This window comes from Natator depressus, chromosome 2 (assembly GCF_965152275.1).
Source record: "Natator depressus isolate rNatDep1 chromosome 2, rNatDep2.hap1, whole genome shotgun sequence".
NCBI classification, from domain to species: domain Eukaryota; kingdom Metazoa; phylum Chordata; order Testudines; family Cheloniidae; genus Natator; species Natator depressus.
The window spans coordinates 152905727-152920305 of record NC_134235.1 but is presented as its reverse complement, the minus strand read 5'-3'; the positions used below and the strand labels follow the sequence as shown (position 1 = coordinate 152920305).

The 14579-nt window shown below is 46.2% G+C and overlaps 1 protein-coding gene across 2 annotated transcripts in view; it reads left to right on the top strand.

The window, feature by feature from the left end:
• Nucleotides 1-7283, top strand: part of TRIP13 (thyroid hormone receptor interactor 13) — a 45810-nt gene extending 38527 nt beyond the window's left edge. The window contains exons 10-14 of one of the 2 annotated variants that reach the window (XR_012638222.1): nt 874-980; nt 3197-3350; nt 3913-4025; nt 5165-5259; nt 5855-5876. Coding sequence is in view for 1 of the 2 variants with exons in the window: in XM_074945154.1 (XP_074801255.1) it covers nt 874-980; nt 3197-3350; nt 3913-4025; nt 5190-5259; nt 5855-5950 (540 nt within the window). In the remaining variant the exon portion in view is untranslated. Of the gene's footprint in view, nt 1-873; nt 981-3196; nt 3351-3912; nt 4026-5164; nt 5260-5854 lie in introns of both variants that reach the window. The other variant, XM_074945154.1, reaches the window with a different exon arrangement.
• Nucleotides 7284-14579: the final 7296 nt, after the last annotated feature.

Sequence of the window (14579 nt, the reverse complement as noted above, 5' to 3'; positions counted from 1 at the left end):
GAGACTGCTGAATTGGAATTTAATTTGCAAACTGGATACAATTAACTTAGGCTTGAATAAAGACTGGGAGTGGATGGGTCATTACACAAAGTAAAACTATTCCCCCCTCCGCCCCCCCCCCCACTGTTCCTCAGACATTCTTGTCAACTGCTGGAAATGGCCCACCTTGATTATCACTACAAAAGGTCCCCCCCCGCTCTCCTCCTGGTATTAGCTCATCTTAAGTGATCACTCTCCTTACAGTGTGTATAATAACACCCATTGGTTCATGTTCTCTGTGTATATAAATCTCTCCACTGTATTTTCCACTGCATGCATCCGATGAAGTGAGCTGTAGCTCACAAAAGCTTATGCTCAGATAAATTTGTTAGTCTCTGAGGTGCCACAAGTACTCCTTTTCTTTTTGCGGATACAGATTAACATGGCTGCTACTCTGAAACCTGTCATAAAATTCCAAGTTACTCCATGATTGTCCATTAATGGGTGTCTTGCACCTTCCTTGGAAAGTCTGGTACTCACCATTTCGACAGGATACTTAACTAGACAGAGCAGGGATCTCATTCAGTATGGCAATATCTATGTCCTAAGTACATTTCTCTGATGTCCTTCCTCCTTGATCCAATCTCCCTGAAAGCAGTGATCTCCGCAGCTTCCTTTCCCACATTCTACCCAGACCTCCCTGTTAACAGTCATCCTCCCTCTGCACAAGTTCTTATCCACAAAGAAAATTTCAGAGAAACTACTCCTGATGTCAGAGTAGATTCCCAGCGATTTTAAAATGTATTGCCTGGATCATTTCACCACCTCCTTATCACCAAAGTGCATTATAACAGCTCTCTAACGCTAACATTTTTTTTTTTTTTTGTGGGGCAGGTTGAAAGTCTCACAGCAGCTCGTAGTGCTTTCCGAGCAGGCACAGAGCCTTCAGATGCTATCCGTGTGGTGAATGCTGTATTGACACAAATAGATCAAATTAAAAGGTAACATTCATAGTAGCCATATTACCACAGCAAAACACCACTAGGAATTACCAAGTTGGGGTCTAATTTCAAAAATATTGAACATATGTAGATAAATGATTACAGATTCCGATATCTGGCTTTACGCAATTCTCATTCAGAACCTTAATCCAAAAATCTTTGACTAGTTAAATTGTGCTGAATTTTAAATTAGCCATGCCTACTGAGAAGAGGAGGAGTTGTGATGGACAGAACTAAGTGAGTAAAGCGTGGGTAGACAGTTAACTCCCATGAAAGTTAAGAGAAACAACTTCTGTTTGATGGTGACAACTGCTGCTTTAACTGAGAAAAAGTGCTTTTTTTTCTTGCTCTGAGACTTTGTCATTGGGTCATATTTTTGGATCCATAGCAGTTTCTGGTTGTAGATCTAAAAAACAGCCATAGCCAAGAATGCTTTTTCAATATTTCTTTGGCAAGACAAAGAGATGCTGACCTTTCCTGATTGATGTAGACACTGCCACACTTATCCTTGCATTTGCCAGCTATAGATTGGCTTATTGAGACTGCTTTTGAGACCACTCGCAGGTCTGCTAGTGCCTGCTTATTTAGCAGCTTATCCTATATAGAGCATATTGCACCAGTACTCTTTGATTGCACAGGCTTTCAGTTAGTTCCCAGGGTCGGTTCACATTCCTTTATGGTTTGGGCCCTGCTATTGTAGAGAGTGATTCTTATCCACACTCTGATTCAAAACCTGGGATGCTGACAGTCCCTAGATGTACATCCGGGAATAGGACAACCTTGATTTGCTAGTGAATCTTAGTTTGGGGGGGGGGGCACATCTACTTAGGTCCACCACAGTCCAACTTTGAGCTTGAGGTCAAGGAGCAAGCCCTATCTATACCTGCAGGATTTTTCTCTGTGGCTTGAGTGGAAGGAGAGTTTTTCCTTTTGGTAGAGTCATTAAGTAATTCTGACCTTTCCCATTTAGATTTTTTTTTTAAATGTCTGTTTCCTAGGGCTTATGAATAAATTTGAAGGACAAAAATGAATGGAAATGCAGAACATCTTGGGTGTTTGTATTGTGTGCTAGCCAAGTGAAGTATTTCAGTATTGTGTTTTTACTTGGGTTTAATAAAAACAGACATGCATAATTTTAAAACACAAATTCTATATTTGTGTGCATCCATGAGAAGTTGAGTAATTTTAATTATTATAATATAGAGCCGATTATAATCCATTTTTTGTTACTGCCTTACACTGTCTTACATGTGCAAGGCACCTTAAAACATGCTCAGGAGTGCTTAATTACCTTAAATTATTATTAATTGCTTTAAATTCTTTAAAAATGGAAAGGGTTTTTGGTGGTATCTGCATGAGTTCATGAGAAAGAAGGACGAAATATGCAGTAGCTAATTTTCTTATTTCACTATTAACTAAATTTAATCAATGGGTTTTGGATTAATACGCTGAGAATTGTGTAAAAGTAGATATCTCTATTCCATATTTCCTCAGCCTACCTGTGCTTTAGAAATCCTGGCTGGGCTGTGGAAGGAACATGGTATATGGAAGCAGCTGTCTTCCTTACCCAACAAATTAAAAACAAAATAAAAAAAAAAATCTAAATACATTTTTATTAAGAAATTCACTGAAAGTGGGAATTCTTTGTGGTAAAATTAACTAAAATATTACATAAGTCTAAATTTTTAAAAAGTTCATTATTCAATGTGGAGGCAAATTAGGGTAATTACCACTGGACTAAAAACAGAATATATACTAGAGAAAAAGTGCAAATTAAAAAGACTTGATTTTTTCTTTTCCAAGGAAAATTAGTATTTATAAAAATAGGCTTGATTCGATAGTACTGGAAACTGAAGTCCTGTCCCCCAAGCACAAGACAATGTGGGCAGCAGCAGTCCAAACTTCATCCCACCCGACTCTACCTCAGCACTATTTTGGAAGAGGTTCCTTTCCAGGCTAACATTCAATTCAGTCTTCAGGGGATCTCTAGAAAAATTGCTGACAAAGGTGGTTTTGTGTGGAATATGTTCACTATAAATTGAGACCTCCAGATCATTTCACTTAACATCTATCCAACAGTAACAACTTGGCCACTTCTGATATGGACCATATTTACAGTCATGACATAAAAGAGAAACACTCACTTTGCCGTGTCCCTGAGGAATGATTCTTATGTGTACATGATAGAAATGTCTCTTTTTTTCTGTGTTTTAAAGGTATCCCAATGTTGTTATCTTGACTACTTCAAATATTACAGAGAAAATTGACACGGCTTTTGTAGATAGGGCTGATATAAAGCAATATATTGGACCTCCGTCTGCTGCAGCAGTATTCAGAATATATTTTTCTTGCTTGGAAGAACTGATGAAGGTAAAATTTTGCAAGTAAGATTCTTAACTTAGATGTCCTATTTTAATAACTGCATAAATGCTAATGATAATAGTACACAAATGTTATCTTATTTCTCCTTCTTGAGACCACCTCTACTGAGCCACTCTGTAGTTCACACAGCCACATAACATTTTAAAGCCGTATCTATAGACACAGGGGCACATACAGACCCACTGCACTGACCACAGGTATAAATGCCACCCTTGGCCCCCATAATAGTTCCTCAGTCTGACTCTGCCAGCCAGTGTGGTAAACGAACTGTAACACACTCTGCTTTTCTGGTTCTGTGTTACTGCTGAAATCTGTAAGCAGTTATAAATCATTTAAAATTAAGGGTTGAGCTAGGATTAGTTAGGGAAAGTTGTTTGAAGTGTCCTTCTCTTAGCAGTGTAAAACACACAGAATTTGTCACTGTAGTCAGCAGTTATTCTGAAAACATACAGAGAGCAGAACTGTTGAGTAAGAAGTTGCCATTTTCATAGTCTCATTTCAGAATAGAACTGCAGTTTCTCCTTTAAAATATCATTTTTCTTTTTATTAGCGTCAGATAATATATCCTCGACAACAGCTGCTGACACTCAGAGAGTTAGAGATGATTGGTTATGTAGAAAATAATGTGTCACGGCTGAGTCTTGTATTAAAAGAAATTGCCAGGTAAGATTTATTGATTCATCCATTTTATGTACAAAGTGACCAACTCTGCTCAAGTGTGTGTGTGTAAAAGTACTTTTTGGAACTATTTCTAAAGGGAGTTGGATATATTAGCAACAGCTAGAGTTCTGAAACCTCCCAGTTTCTTAATTGTTGCAAATTCTCAAATTTGGTCAATTGTAAAATTTTTCAGTGTTCACCAATGACCGTGGGAATTTTTTTGCAAGTGCCATTTGCTTCTATCATCTGGGATCTCAAAATTTATCAAAAATTTGCATGATCTTTATGCCATCGCTGCCTCCTGCTTTGCTCTTTTAAGTTCCCATCGAATCCCCCTCTTGGGGTAGTGAGGTTCCTGAGGCTGTAGTGGCCACAGTTCAGCATGAACAGCTCTGGCCTTCATCCCATCTGAGGATGTTGAGAGATCGCAGTAGTTCAGGAAGTCACCTTTTGGAAGCACAAGTTAAGAAATGGGCAGAGGTGTGGGAGAGAAAGATGATGGATAGTTTTTTGCATTTACTTTGGTTTGATTTTTATTTCTTTTTTTGCTAAGAGGACTATAATGGGACAGATTTCACAACAATATGAAAATCTGTGGAATAATAAAAAGCAGATTAGTGTTTTCACACTAAGCAATTTTTGTCTGATTTTTTGGGGGGTCTTAACAGAGCTCAAACAAAATATCAGAGCAATAAAAGAGTTTGAAAGTGTACCCTTGCAGAAAGGTCAGAAAAGTGTTCCTTAAAGCAACAGTATATCTAGTATATAATGAATAGTGCCCTCTCAAACAGTGAACTATGGTGTTCAGAACACAATGGACTTGTCTGGGTTATTCCATAAAATGATAGACACAGTAACAGAAATTACCATTAACAAATGACAGCCTCTTGGTGTATGTCAACTGGGCATTTTTGAATAGCTGTTTGTGTGTTTAAGTAATACCCATGAAAGTAAAATATTTTGTAGGATTGTTAGATATAACAGGTAAAGAATGGATGAAAGATTTGTATTTTCCCTCTCAGTGGTACATAGTGCTAACTAGCAATAATTTGAGTTTATCTGTAGAGAGATTCCTGGCAGGACTACAGAAAGCAAACCTCTTAATTTCTGGAAGGGAGATCTAGCATTTAGCAAAATAATAGTATGCACATCTCTGCTTCATTGTAGGAAAAGTGAAGGACTTAGTGGCCGAGTCCTCAGGAAACTTCCTTTTCTAGCACATGCACTTTATATTCAAGTAAGTTTATTTTGCTTTCTATTTGGGTGTGTTGGGAAGCCACTTGGGTGGAAGCTCCTGACTGGGCCTATTTAAAAAAACATACAAACAAAAACCCTCTTAATTTGAAATACATTGGGTCTGCTCCTGGCTGGACTGCAATAATTTTGTGCTACCTCATTATTTAAAAAGAGGTTAAGAGAAACTATATATTTGCATATTTTGCAATTACGAAGGCAGGATTGATGTGGCCAGTAACTCCTATATCATGACACAACATCAATATTGCTTCTTTGTAACTTAATTTCCTTTAGTTGTTCTGTACGTTTTGATGCGTCTGTCACATTTTCATTCAATAATGTTGTTTGTTGGATTTTGGTGAAGTGAATTTACAGTCATGATATTGATTAAACCTCAAGAATTTTGCTCAGATTGGCCTACATTCCCATATGCTAACTGGTGCAGAATCCCATAGCTGTTGTACAGCATTTGGAAAATGCTAATAAACGTGGAGCTAATTTTTTCTCTCCTCTCAGGTGTTTTTGTCTGTAGAGCATTATGCCACCTACTGTTCTTTGAGACATCTGACAAAAAAAATTTTCTTTTTCACTTCTAGTGTCCTAACGTTACAATGGCAGTGTTTCTTCAGGCTCTTTCGCTTGTAGTGGATAAACAGTTTGAAGAAAGAAAGAAACTTGCAGACTGCTTTTGACATTCTTGTTACTGTTCCACAACTGTCTAGTTTCTATGATGTGTTTCTTGTTACCACCGAAAACCACATTCTTCACCACATCCCACGTACCTTTTGTTCCATGTATAAAGATTGACTGAATTTGGATTAAGAAACTCAGATCTAGTATTTTTTCAAAAACTTGATTTGTAAATATCAAGAATGTTTACAGTGCACCTGTTCAAAAGCTTTATTTCAAACTCCAGTCTTGGATACACTTCAAAATTGTTTAATTTCAAGAATGACCTTTTTACTCCTCCTTGTAATTATTAAAAATGTTTATCACAATTCTGTTTTGTTTCTTAACCATAAAAACTTTTATATGTGTGTATTCAGCATTCTTTTTCAGTTTTAATTCTTCTTTTTTTCAAACATAAAGAACGTAAATTATCAGGTCTCTGATTCTAATATGTAATGCAAAAATTTTTATTACTTGTACCTCTTTAAAAAAAAAAAAAAAAAAAAAGGGAACAGGAAAAATTTATGGGTAGGATTTTGAAAGCACTCAGTGGCAGCCATTGCTCACATTGAAACTGGCAACTATTCACATTGAAACAGCCATTGAGTTTTACCATTGACTTCATGAGAACAGAGACAAAACTTTTGAAAATCCTACTCTAAACGTTTTTTTTAAGATCATATATGGCAAGTTTTCATAGTTAGCCTATATCAGTGCAAAGAAGCTAATATTCTAAAAGACAACTAAAGTACACTGTATTTGCTGAAGACCACCTCGTGTGGAACTTAAGCAGATAGTTGTTTATAAACATGTAAAGGATTTGTTTTATGTACCTAAATCCCAAAATTTATGGGAAAGACATTTTGTTGTGCAAAAGCTAAGAAAAACATTGACTCCCTTTAGAAAGTGAAAAAATGTAAGAATTCTGTTTACCAAGTCGCTACATGTAATCTCTAATATTACTTTAATAGAGAAAAAAGTTCTTTTTTCAGTTCATTTTATGTATTTGTCAACACTTTAACTGATGTCGGGTGAAACAAATAATTTATTTGCAACTTTCACATAACAGGTGGAACAGGGAAACAAGGGCAGCTTTAGTACCTGGAAATTATTTTTAACTTTTTTAATTGACTAGATTTTAAGTTGACATTACCACTTTAACATACTTCATAACTACTGCTACCACAATATGGTTTGTTAATGACTGTATGTCATTCGTTTGTTTGTACATGTTTAATCAATGTTATACATTTCTCATGAGATGGATGAGTTACTCCATTGTCATGAATTGTTCATAATGATGAATGCTGTATGATGTAAACTCTGCATTAAACAATTGTACAGAACTTTTCAACCCAGGCTATATAAGAATTCAAAGTTGACTTTTTTTTGTTGATTAATGAGGATCACTACCCAGCTCAGGGTCTTCTGCATTTTCACAGATCATTGAGCAGTCAGACTGCAGGAAGAAGTCCTCTTTCCATCCTGGGTGTAGTTACCTTTGTTATCTCCCAAGCAGCTTTCTTACACTGTACTTGGACATTTCCCCCCCGGGGTGGCTATTATAGATCTGGCAGTGTACCACATCTGCTTTAGTGTCCCTACATCTGGCTGGAGTCTCAGCCATCGCTGCACTCTGTTCTGCTTCTGGGCCTTTGATAAGGGTAGTCAGAGAGCTTATTTCTCTGTTCAGGGCTTTAGAACGCAGAGAATTTCCTTTCAAGTCAATAGATCTTGTCCCATTCCTGGCTAAGGAGGTAGTTTCATCACTTCTTGCCTCAGGTAGTTGTCGGTATACACTGGGGATGTAACCTGATTTGTGCATAGGGGAGTTGCCACCCCTCCCTGTTAGCCCATGAGGTAATGCAAGGCTTAGTTGTCTACCATTGCCCCATCACAGAACTGTCAATGGAAAAGCATCAAAGACAACTGCAAACAATCAAAACCACTCTGGTTTAAAAAAACAAACCATTATAACAGATGGAATTGTTCTGTCTCTGAATAGACAAGACTGTTTCAGTATAATGCGGATTGGGGAAAGGCACTTTAGATCCATTCATGGAGGAACCAACTTGTTGAAGAGGGGTGTTTTTCCATGAAATATTGGATCCTGGTCTCTGGGAAGCCAGCCAGATCTGCAACTCACCTGGGAGAAACCTACTTTATTAGATTACTTTTCCTATTAACAAGTGTAGGCCCTAGTTCACATTTTCTGATATATATTTTTGTTGTTGTAATTATTGTATTGTTTCTATCCCTAGGGTGCCAGATGTCCTGTTTTTAAAGAGACAGTCCCGTATTTAAGCCGTCTTGCAGGTGTCCCAACTTTTTCTTTAAAACATGCAAATTGTCCTGTATTTTCTGTCTCTCTTCCCTGCTGTTTCTCCCATCAGTACTGGCAGGTTCTGTTGCTGGCTGGATCCCTGCTCACCAACTGCCCGCCCACCAGCAGTGAATGGGGGTTCAGTGGCCGCTGATGAGTGTGGGTGTACAAGGTTGGTGGCAGGGCAAAGACGCAGCGCGCAGGGCCGGCCGCTCTCCCTGCTGGTCCGTCAGCGCAGCCCCTGCTGCGTGCCGGCTCTTGAGCAGCAGGGCTCCATCCCCTGTCCCGTTTTTGGCTGGTGCTGGCTGCGAGCTGCAGAGGCTACTGTGTGTGGGAAGGTGCCAGGCAGCAGATGGTTTCATGTCGCCTCTGCTGTCCACTGATTATCCCTTTACATGCTCCCCCTCTTGTTGTCCTCTCCCTGCTTTGCCCCTTTGGTCTCCCAGCCCTGCTGTTCCTCTGTATTCTCTTTCTCCCCGACCCACCCCCGTGGGGCTCATCCCACTCCCAGCACGGTATGGAGAACCAGCCGCTGCTCAGAGCGCTCAGCTCACTAACAGCTTGGCCAGCAGGCTCCTTCCTTCCCCAATTGCCTCTGGCTGGGATGGCACTGCAAGAAAGCCCAAGACCCTCCAGGTTGGGGCACTGGTTAGGAGGAGTCGAGCCCTGCATCTGCCAAAGCCCCGCACAGCACTGGCATGGGGAAGCCACTCTACCCCTCAGCTAAGCTCTGGAGTGGTGAGGGGAGGGGGGGAAAAGCGATTTCCAGCCTATTCACACCCAACCCTGCAGGCTCCACAGCAGTCCTGCAGGCTCCATTAGCATCCTCTTCACCCATCCTGCCCTCCCCTTGCCCTGGGTCCTGCTCCCAGGGAGCACAGGGCTGCTCTGTCCCCACCTTCTGCTGAGCCACCTCTCTGACTGGGTTTGCTGAAGCCCCTGCAGTCAGGTTCCCTGGGCCCTGGTGTACAATGCATCCTTAGGGCTTAACCCCTTCCTACCCACTCTAGCCCAGGGACAGAAGGCCACTGGGTTATGTCAGTGGTCAGCAGCAGCCTGGAGGTGTTACCTGCTTTTCAACACTGTGCAGGCAGGAAGGAACAAGCTACTTCCAGCTGCACGGGTTCAGGGCGGTGGCTGGGGTGGGGGGGGAGGAGGGGGAGAGATGAGCTCTGCAATGACAGGGAGCAGGTCATACCTTCCCCCCATTCCCTGCGGCTGGAAGCAGCTCCTGTTACTTCCCTTCCACATAGAGCCAAAAGGCTGCTGCTGGCCACATTTTGGTGTGAACCCTGACAGAAATACGGGAAGTGGGGCATGTGATCTTGCATGCCCCCCTTCACATGTTACCTGGCAGTGCGTCTTCCCAAGGCAACAGGAGAGGCAGGTCCATCCCAGGGGTCCAGTCAGGCATGGAGGGCAGAGAGCACCGGACAAGGAGTGTCCAGTTGGTCAGTCATCCCCCCTGTGTGAAAGAGGTATACAGGAGTGTGTGTGGCGGATAGGGGTGCGCATCACACCTCCCCATATGAACCCTAAAGCCTTAAAGATAAGAAGGTAAATAAAAAGAAATACTGTGTAGTTGGATTCTTTTTAAGAGGGGCTCAGTCAACTTGATGTTAATTTGTACTGCATAGTTCTGATCAATTGCCATTGACCTTGCTTGAATACAAGTAATTTCACCATATGTCCCATATTCAGCATAGGGAAATATGCTCATACTCCCATGGAACCTAGGGGCTGTGGCCTGCGGCAGAAAGGAGCCAGGTGGTTGTTGGAGTGACTCTAGGAGGAATGCTATGGGATGGCTCTCTGATCACCTCTTCACTCTGCTTCTTCCCACCCCCACCTTAGGGGTAAGTCCATCACCTCCTCCTTAGCCCTCAGCTGCTGCATGTGGGCTGGAAACCAGATAGGGCAGTAGAGAGGTTGCCCACTCAGCCCACGTGCAGGAGAATCCATTGCAGCTCAAGTCCTCCTGATTGTCACAGCCCAGAGAAATGCATGACACTGAGCCTGGAATCTGTGACTGCATTAGTCTCCCACGAGAGCGTGGCAGGAGAGGACACGTGACATGTCTGCAAACACCTTCTTTTTGACTGCTGAGGTGGGGGAAGAGCGGCCAGATTCCATCAGGCTCCTTAGGAGCTCCCAGCCAGAGCAGGAGGTGGAAGTGCCCAGCCTTCTGGCGGAGGAAACCCACGCCCGGCGCAGGCGCTGAGGGGGAGAGGCCCCAGCCCGGCCAAAATGGAGCTTCCCAGGGTGCGGATGGGCAGGCAGGACCCAGCCCAGGAGGGGAGCCGGGCAAAGTGGCTCTGGGGCTTGTTGTGTGGGCAGCACCGGCCCCAGGAGCCCACCCCTGATTTCCAGCAGGAGGCATCGCCCTGCCCGGTCACTGGGGACCTTTCAGCCTCCCCAGGGCAGGAGGTGGAGGATCCCTGTCCCAGCACCAGCAGCTCGGCTGGGCTCAGGGAGGCGTGAGGAGGGGGCTGTGAACACCCTGGGCCCAGGCTGTCGACCAGTGCTATGGGGGCAGGTCCCCAACCCAGGTGTCTGGCCTGAGCCATGTGAACCCCACTGACACTAGATGCTGCCACTTTGGTCCTTGGTGCTCACAGGGAGTCCAGGACAGTGTGTGGGTGGGGGGGTCTCTTTGCTATGGGCTCCTGAAGGAGTTGGGGGCTGAAGGCATCACTGAGAGGCGGGAATGTGGGGCCCGATCTGCCCTAGATCCTGGAGGTGGGAAGGGGGCACATTGCCCCACCATGCCCCTGTCCTTCCCCCAAGTGTCAGCAGGAGTCACCCTGTCCCCTTCTCTCCCTGGTGCAGGGACCCCCAGGGACTCCGAGGAGGAGGAATGGGTGGATGTGGCCACAGAGGAAGCTGCTCTTGAAAACATCCGAGAACAACTCCAGGACTGAGAAAAGGTACAAATGTTCCTCAGCTGTCCTGGAACTGAGATTGTCCTTTCCTTTCCCAGCATCCCAATCCGCTGCAGAGGGTCTTGTCCCTCATGATCCACCACCCCTAATGGGGACCTTTCTCCTCCATGATCTGGGACCCCAAGATGGGGGTGTTTGTCACACACCAGCTGGGGTCTCCTCCCCCCACAGGCACTGTCCCAGTTCCTGACCATGCTTGTGTAGGAGTTGTGGGTGATTCGGACAGTGGGCGGGTCCCCACTATCCCCCATTCAGGCCTGTGTCCTGCAGCTGGTGTGGGTGGGGCAGGGAAGTCCCTAGCTAACTGGCTCTCTCTCCCCTAACCCCACTATTGGTGGGTGCAGGATGAGGCCCAGCAGCTCACGTTCCTGCATGCCATCCACCCTGCGTGTCTTGCTGCACAGCAGAGAGGGCAGGACACATTGGAGCCGCAGTGCTGCAAGGCGGCTGTGGTGGAAAGGATTGTGGTGAGCGAGACATGGCGGCCGGCAGCTGGAGGGAGGACAGAGACATGGGAGGGGCCGGGGTCTCCCTGGGCCAATGAATGGGGGGTGGCTGGTGCTGGAGGGGCAGCTGAGGACAGGGATTGCTGGGGCTGAAGATTGGGGAGAAGAGACAGGAGAAATTCTGAGATTGGTCACTAGTGGGCAGGAATGGGAGGAGCGGGAGGCAGGTGGGGGGATCCTGCTGGCTGTGTGGGGAGCTGGCTGTGTAATCTCCTCACTGGGAAGTGTCAGCGAGGCCCGAATCTCACACGCTCCTTTGGGTCTCACAGGAGCTCATTGAGGAGCTGCCTGATAACTCTCCACCCGGCGCTATCCTCGCTAACTTCCTGATTGCTGTGGGCAACCTCAGGTACCGAGACCCTCTTGCCCGGTTCCCCTAACCCCGGTGCTGCTCAGGCCCAGGGCTGGGAGTCACTGCCCCTCCCACTCCCAGGTCAACTCTCAAGGGTGGCTCCTCCAGCAGAGGTGATGGGAAGGTTCCCTCTCTCCTGCTGCACTGTACTTTTCACTCCCGTAACATTGCAATGGCTTTGGGGAGAGTTTCACTCCCAGGATCAGATACAGGAGGGGCAACAGGGGCCAGGGAACAGGCGCTATTCCTGCCCTGCCACTGTCTGTCTGGGAAACCTTGGCCTTATCATTCCCTGGCTCGGTGCCTCAGTTTCCATTCTCGCCAGCCTCTGCCTATTTCCCTGCAGTTTCACCTCCATGTTGGTGCCAGTCCCACCCCTGCACCTGCACTGCACAGTCTAATAATGGTTCCTCTCTGTTGTCAGCACCATGAAACCTGCCCTGGAGCCAGAGCCAGAGACCCACCTCCTGCGAGCTGCCCTCCATACAGTCTTCACCCTGGGCACGGAGAAGGATACCACCCAAGTCCAGGTAGATCATGCTAAAATCATGGATTGAAGAGCCAGCTGTCATCCTGCCATGAATCTTTGCTAATTGCCTGCAGTGGGATGTGAATGAGAGAGGCCAGGATATGAGTTTGGGGGTCTCACTGGTGCTTCCCAGAGACCCCTCTTCCCATCTTGTGGCAGGTGTAGCCCCAGTTTCCCTAACTCTGACCCATGGCTCTCCCTTGCTTTGCAGGATCTGCATAGGATCTTGCCAGACCTCCTGGATGCCATGCTGGGGAACCTGCCGGCAGAGTCCCCAGACACAGCCAGGCTCCACTACATCTTGGAGGTGAGCCCCATAAGAGAGGTGGGGGCAATTTTATCTTAACTCTTAGATCCATTTTCCAGTCGTTCTGCCTCTCTGGGCCCCCAGTGGGCCGTCCTTGGTCAGGGCAGTCAGTGCAATGCAGTGTCAGGTCCTTCCTCCTTGAAGGACAGAGGAAGGAGCTGGGACTTGAAGCCAGAGCTCTGCCTGGTTCTGTTGAGCACTAACCACAGGGCCCCTGGCCAGCCTGGGGAGTGAGAGTCTGAACCCCTCCTATGAGATCCAGAAAATGGTCCTCAGAAAAGACTCACAGGCTCCTTCCAAGAGAAACAGGAGGACCCCAGAGAATCAGCCCTTCTCTCCGATGGGCCCTGAGATTCCTGGGGGGATTGTGCTCACACTCAGTCCCTTCACCCAACCAAGGACTAGAGAGCCAAGGAGGGGTGAGGGGTCTGTCTCCTTCCTGGTGAGCTGTTCAGGAATCAGGAGTTCAGGGAGGATGGGACCAGCCCCGACACTGAGCACTGTCCCAATCTAGAGAGACAATAACAAGCTGTGACCTGCAGGGTACAAACATCGTCCTGGGGGCAACAATCCCCTTCTAAAGCTCTGCGATCAGTGAATCAGATATTCCACCCCCCACACAATGTCTCAGCCCCCTGGGGATGGGGAGGGGCTCATTTGCACAGCAAGTGCACCTGCCTATTGATTCTGACCTGCCTCCTTCCCCCACAGCACATTAACTACTGGATTGTGTCCAGGGTGCTGCAAGAGAGAGCCATTAGGAGCAGCATGGCCCTGCTCAGATCCACCATCACCCTCCCTGAGTTTGACATAAGTGGCCTCTGACCCCAGCTTCCTGACTCCAGGCGTGGGTGGACTGGCTCCGAGGGGCTGTAGGATCTGCTGCTGCAGGGGCTGTGGGTTAGGAGTGTTCCTCTTGGGGAGACAGAGTCAGAGCAGGGAATGAGCTAGGCTTGACTCAAGTTCTTCTTGTCCTGGTTAAGTGGTGACTCTGGGCTTTGAAGGGGACTATGCTCCAGGTTCATGCCTTCCTGTCATCCTGGAGCAGCTGGGGAAGCAAATCCAGGAGGGCTCTGCCCACATCCCTGTGCTTCAGGCTCCCTTGCGGGCAGACAAAATTAAGGGTCTAGCTCTAGCTCCTATCCTCTAGCATCTCCTGCAGAGGGGCTATGGGGAAGGAGAGTCCTGGCCCAGGGGGGACTGGGAGCTGACAGGAAAATGCTGATGGAGTCCCCTCTCCCTCTCCCTTCCATTAGAGCTCAGCAGAATTCCCCAGGATGGGTCACCTTGTGGCACAGCTGGTTGTGTTCATCAGTGACCCAGCCAATGACATCAGCAGGCAGGTCAGGGAGGGGGTTTACTGGCTCTACCAGCTGCTGCTGTAGCAGAGGGGTAAGGAACCCAGCTGGGAAATGGCACCCGATAGAAGAGTGAGACTGGGACCCCAGCCAATTTCTCTCAGACTGACCCTGGCTGGAGGATGAGTCTCTCTCTCTCTCTCTTTCTGTGTTCTGCACCACCCCCTGCAATTCTGTTGGGCCAGGCACGCAGCAAGGACTCTGCCCACTGTGCAGCCACCAATGGGATTGGAAGGACACAAGCACTGCAACTAGAATGACAAGTGTGTGTGTGTGCGCGCGCGCGCATGTGTCTCTTTCCCAAGGCTGACCATCCATGAGGCTGAAGACTTGTG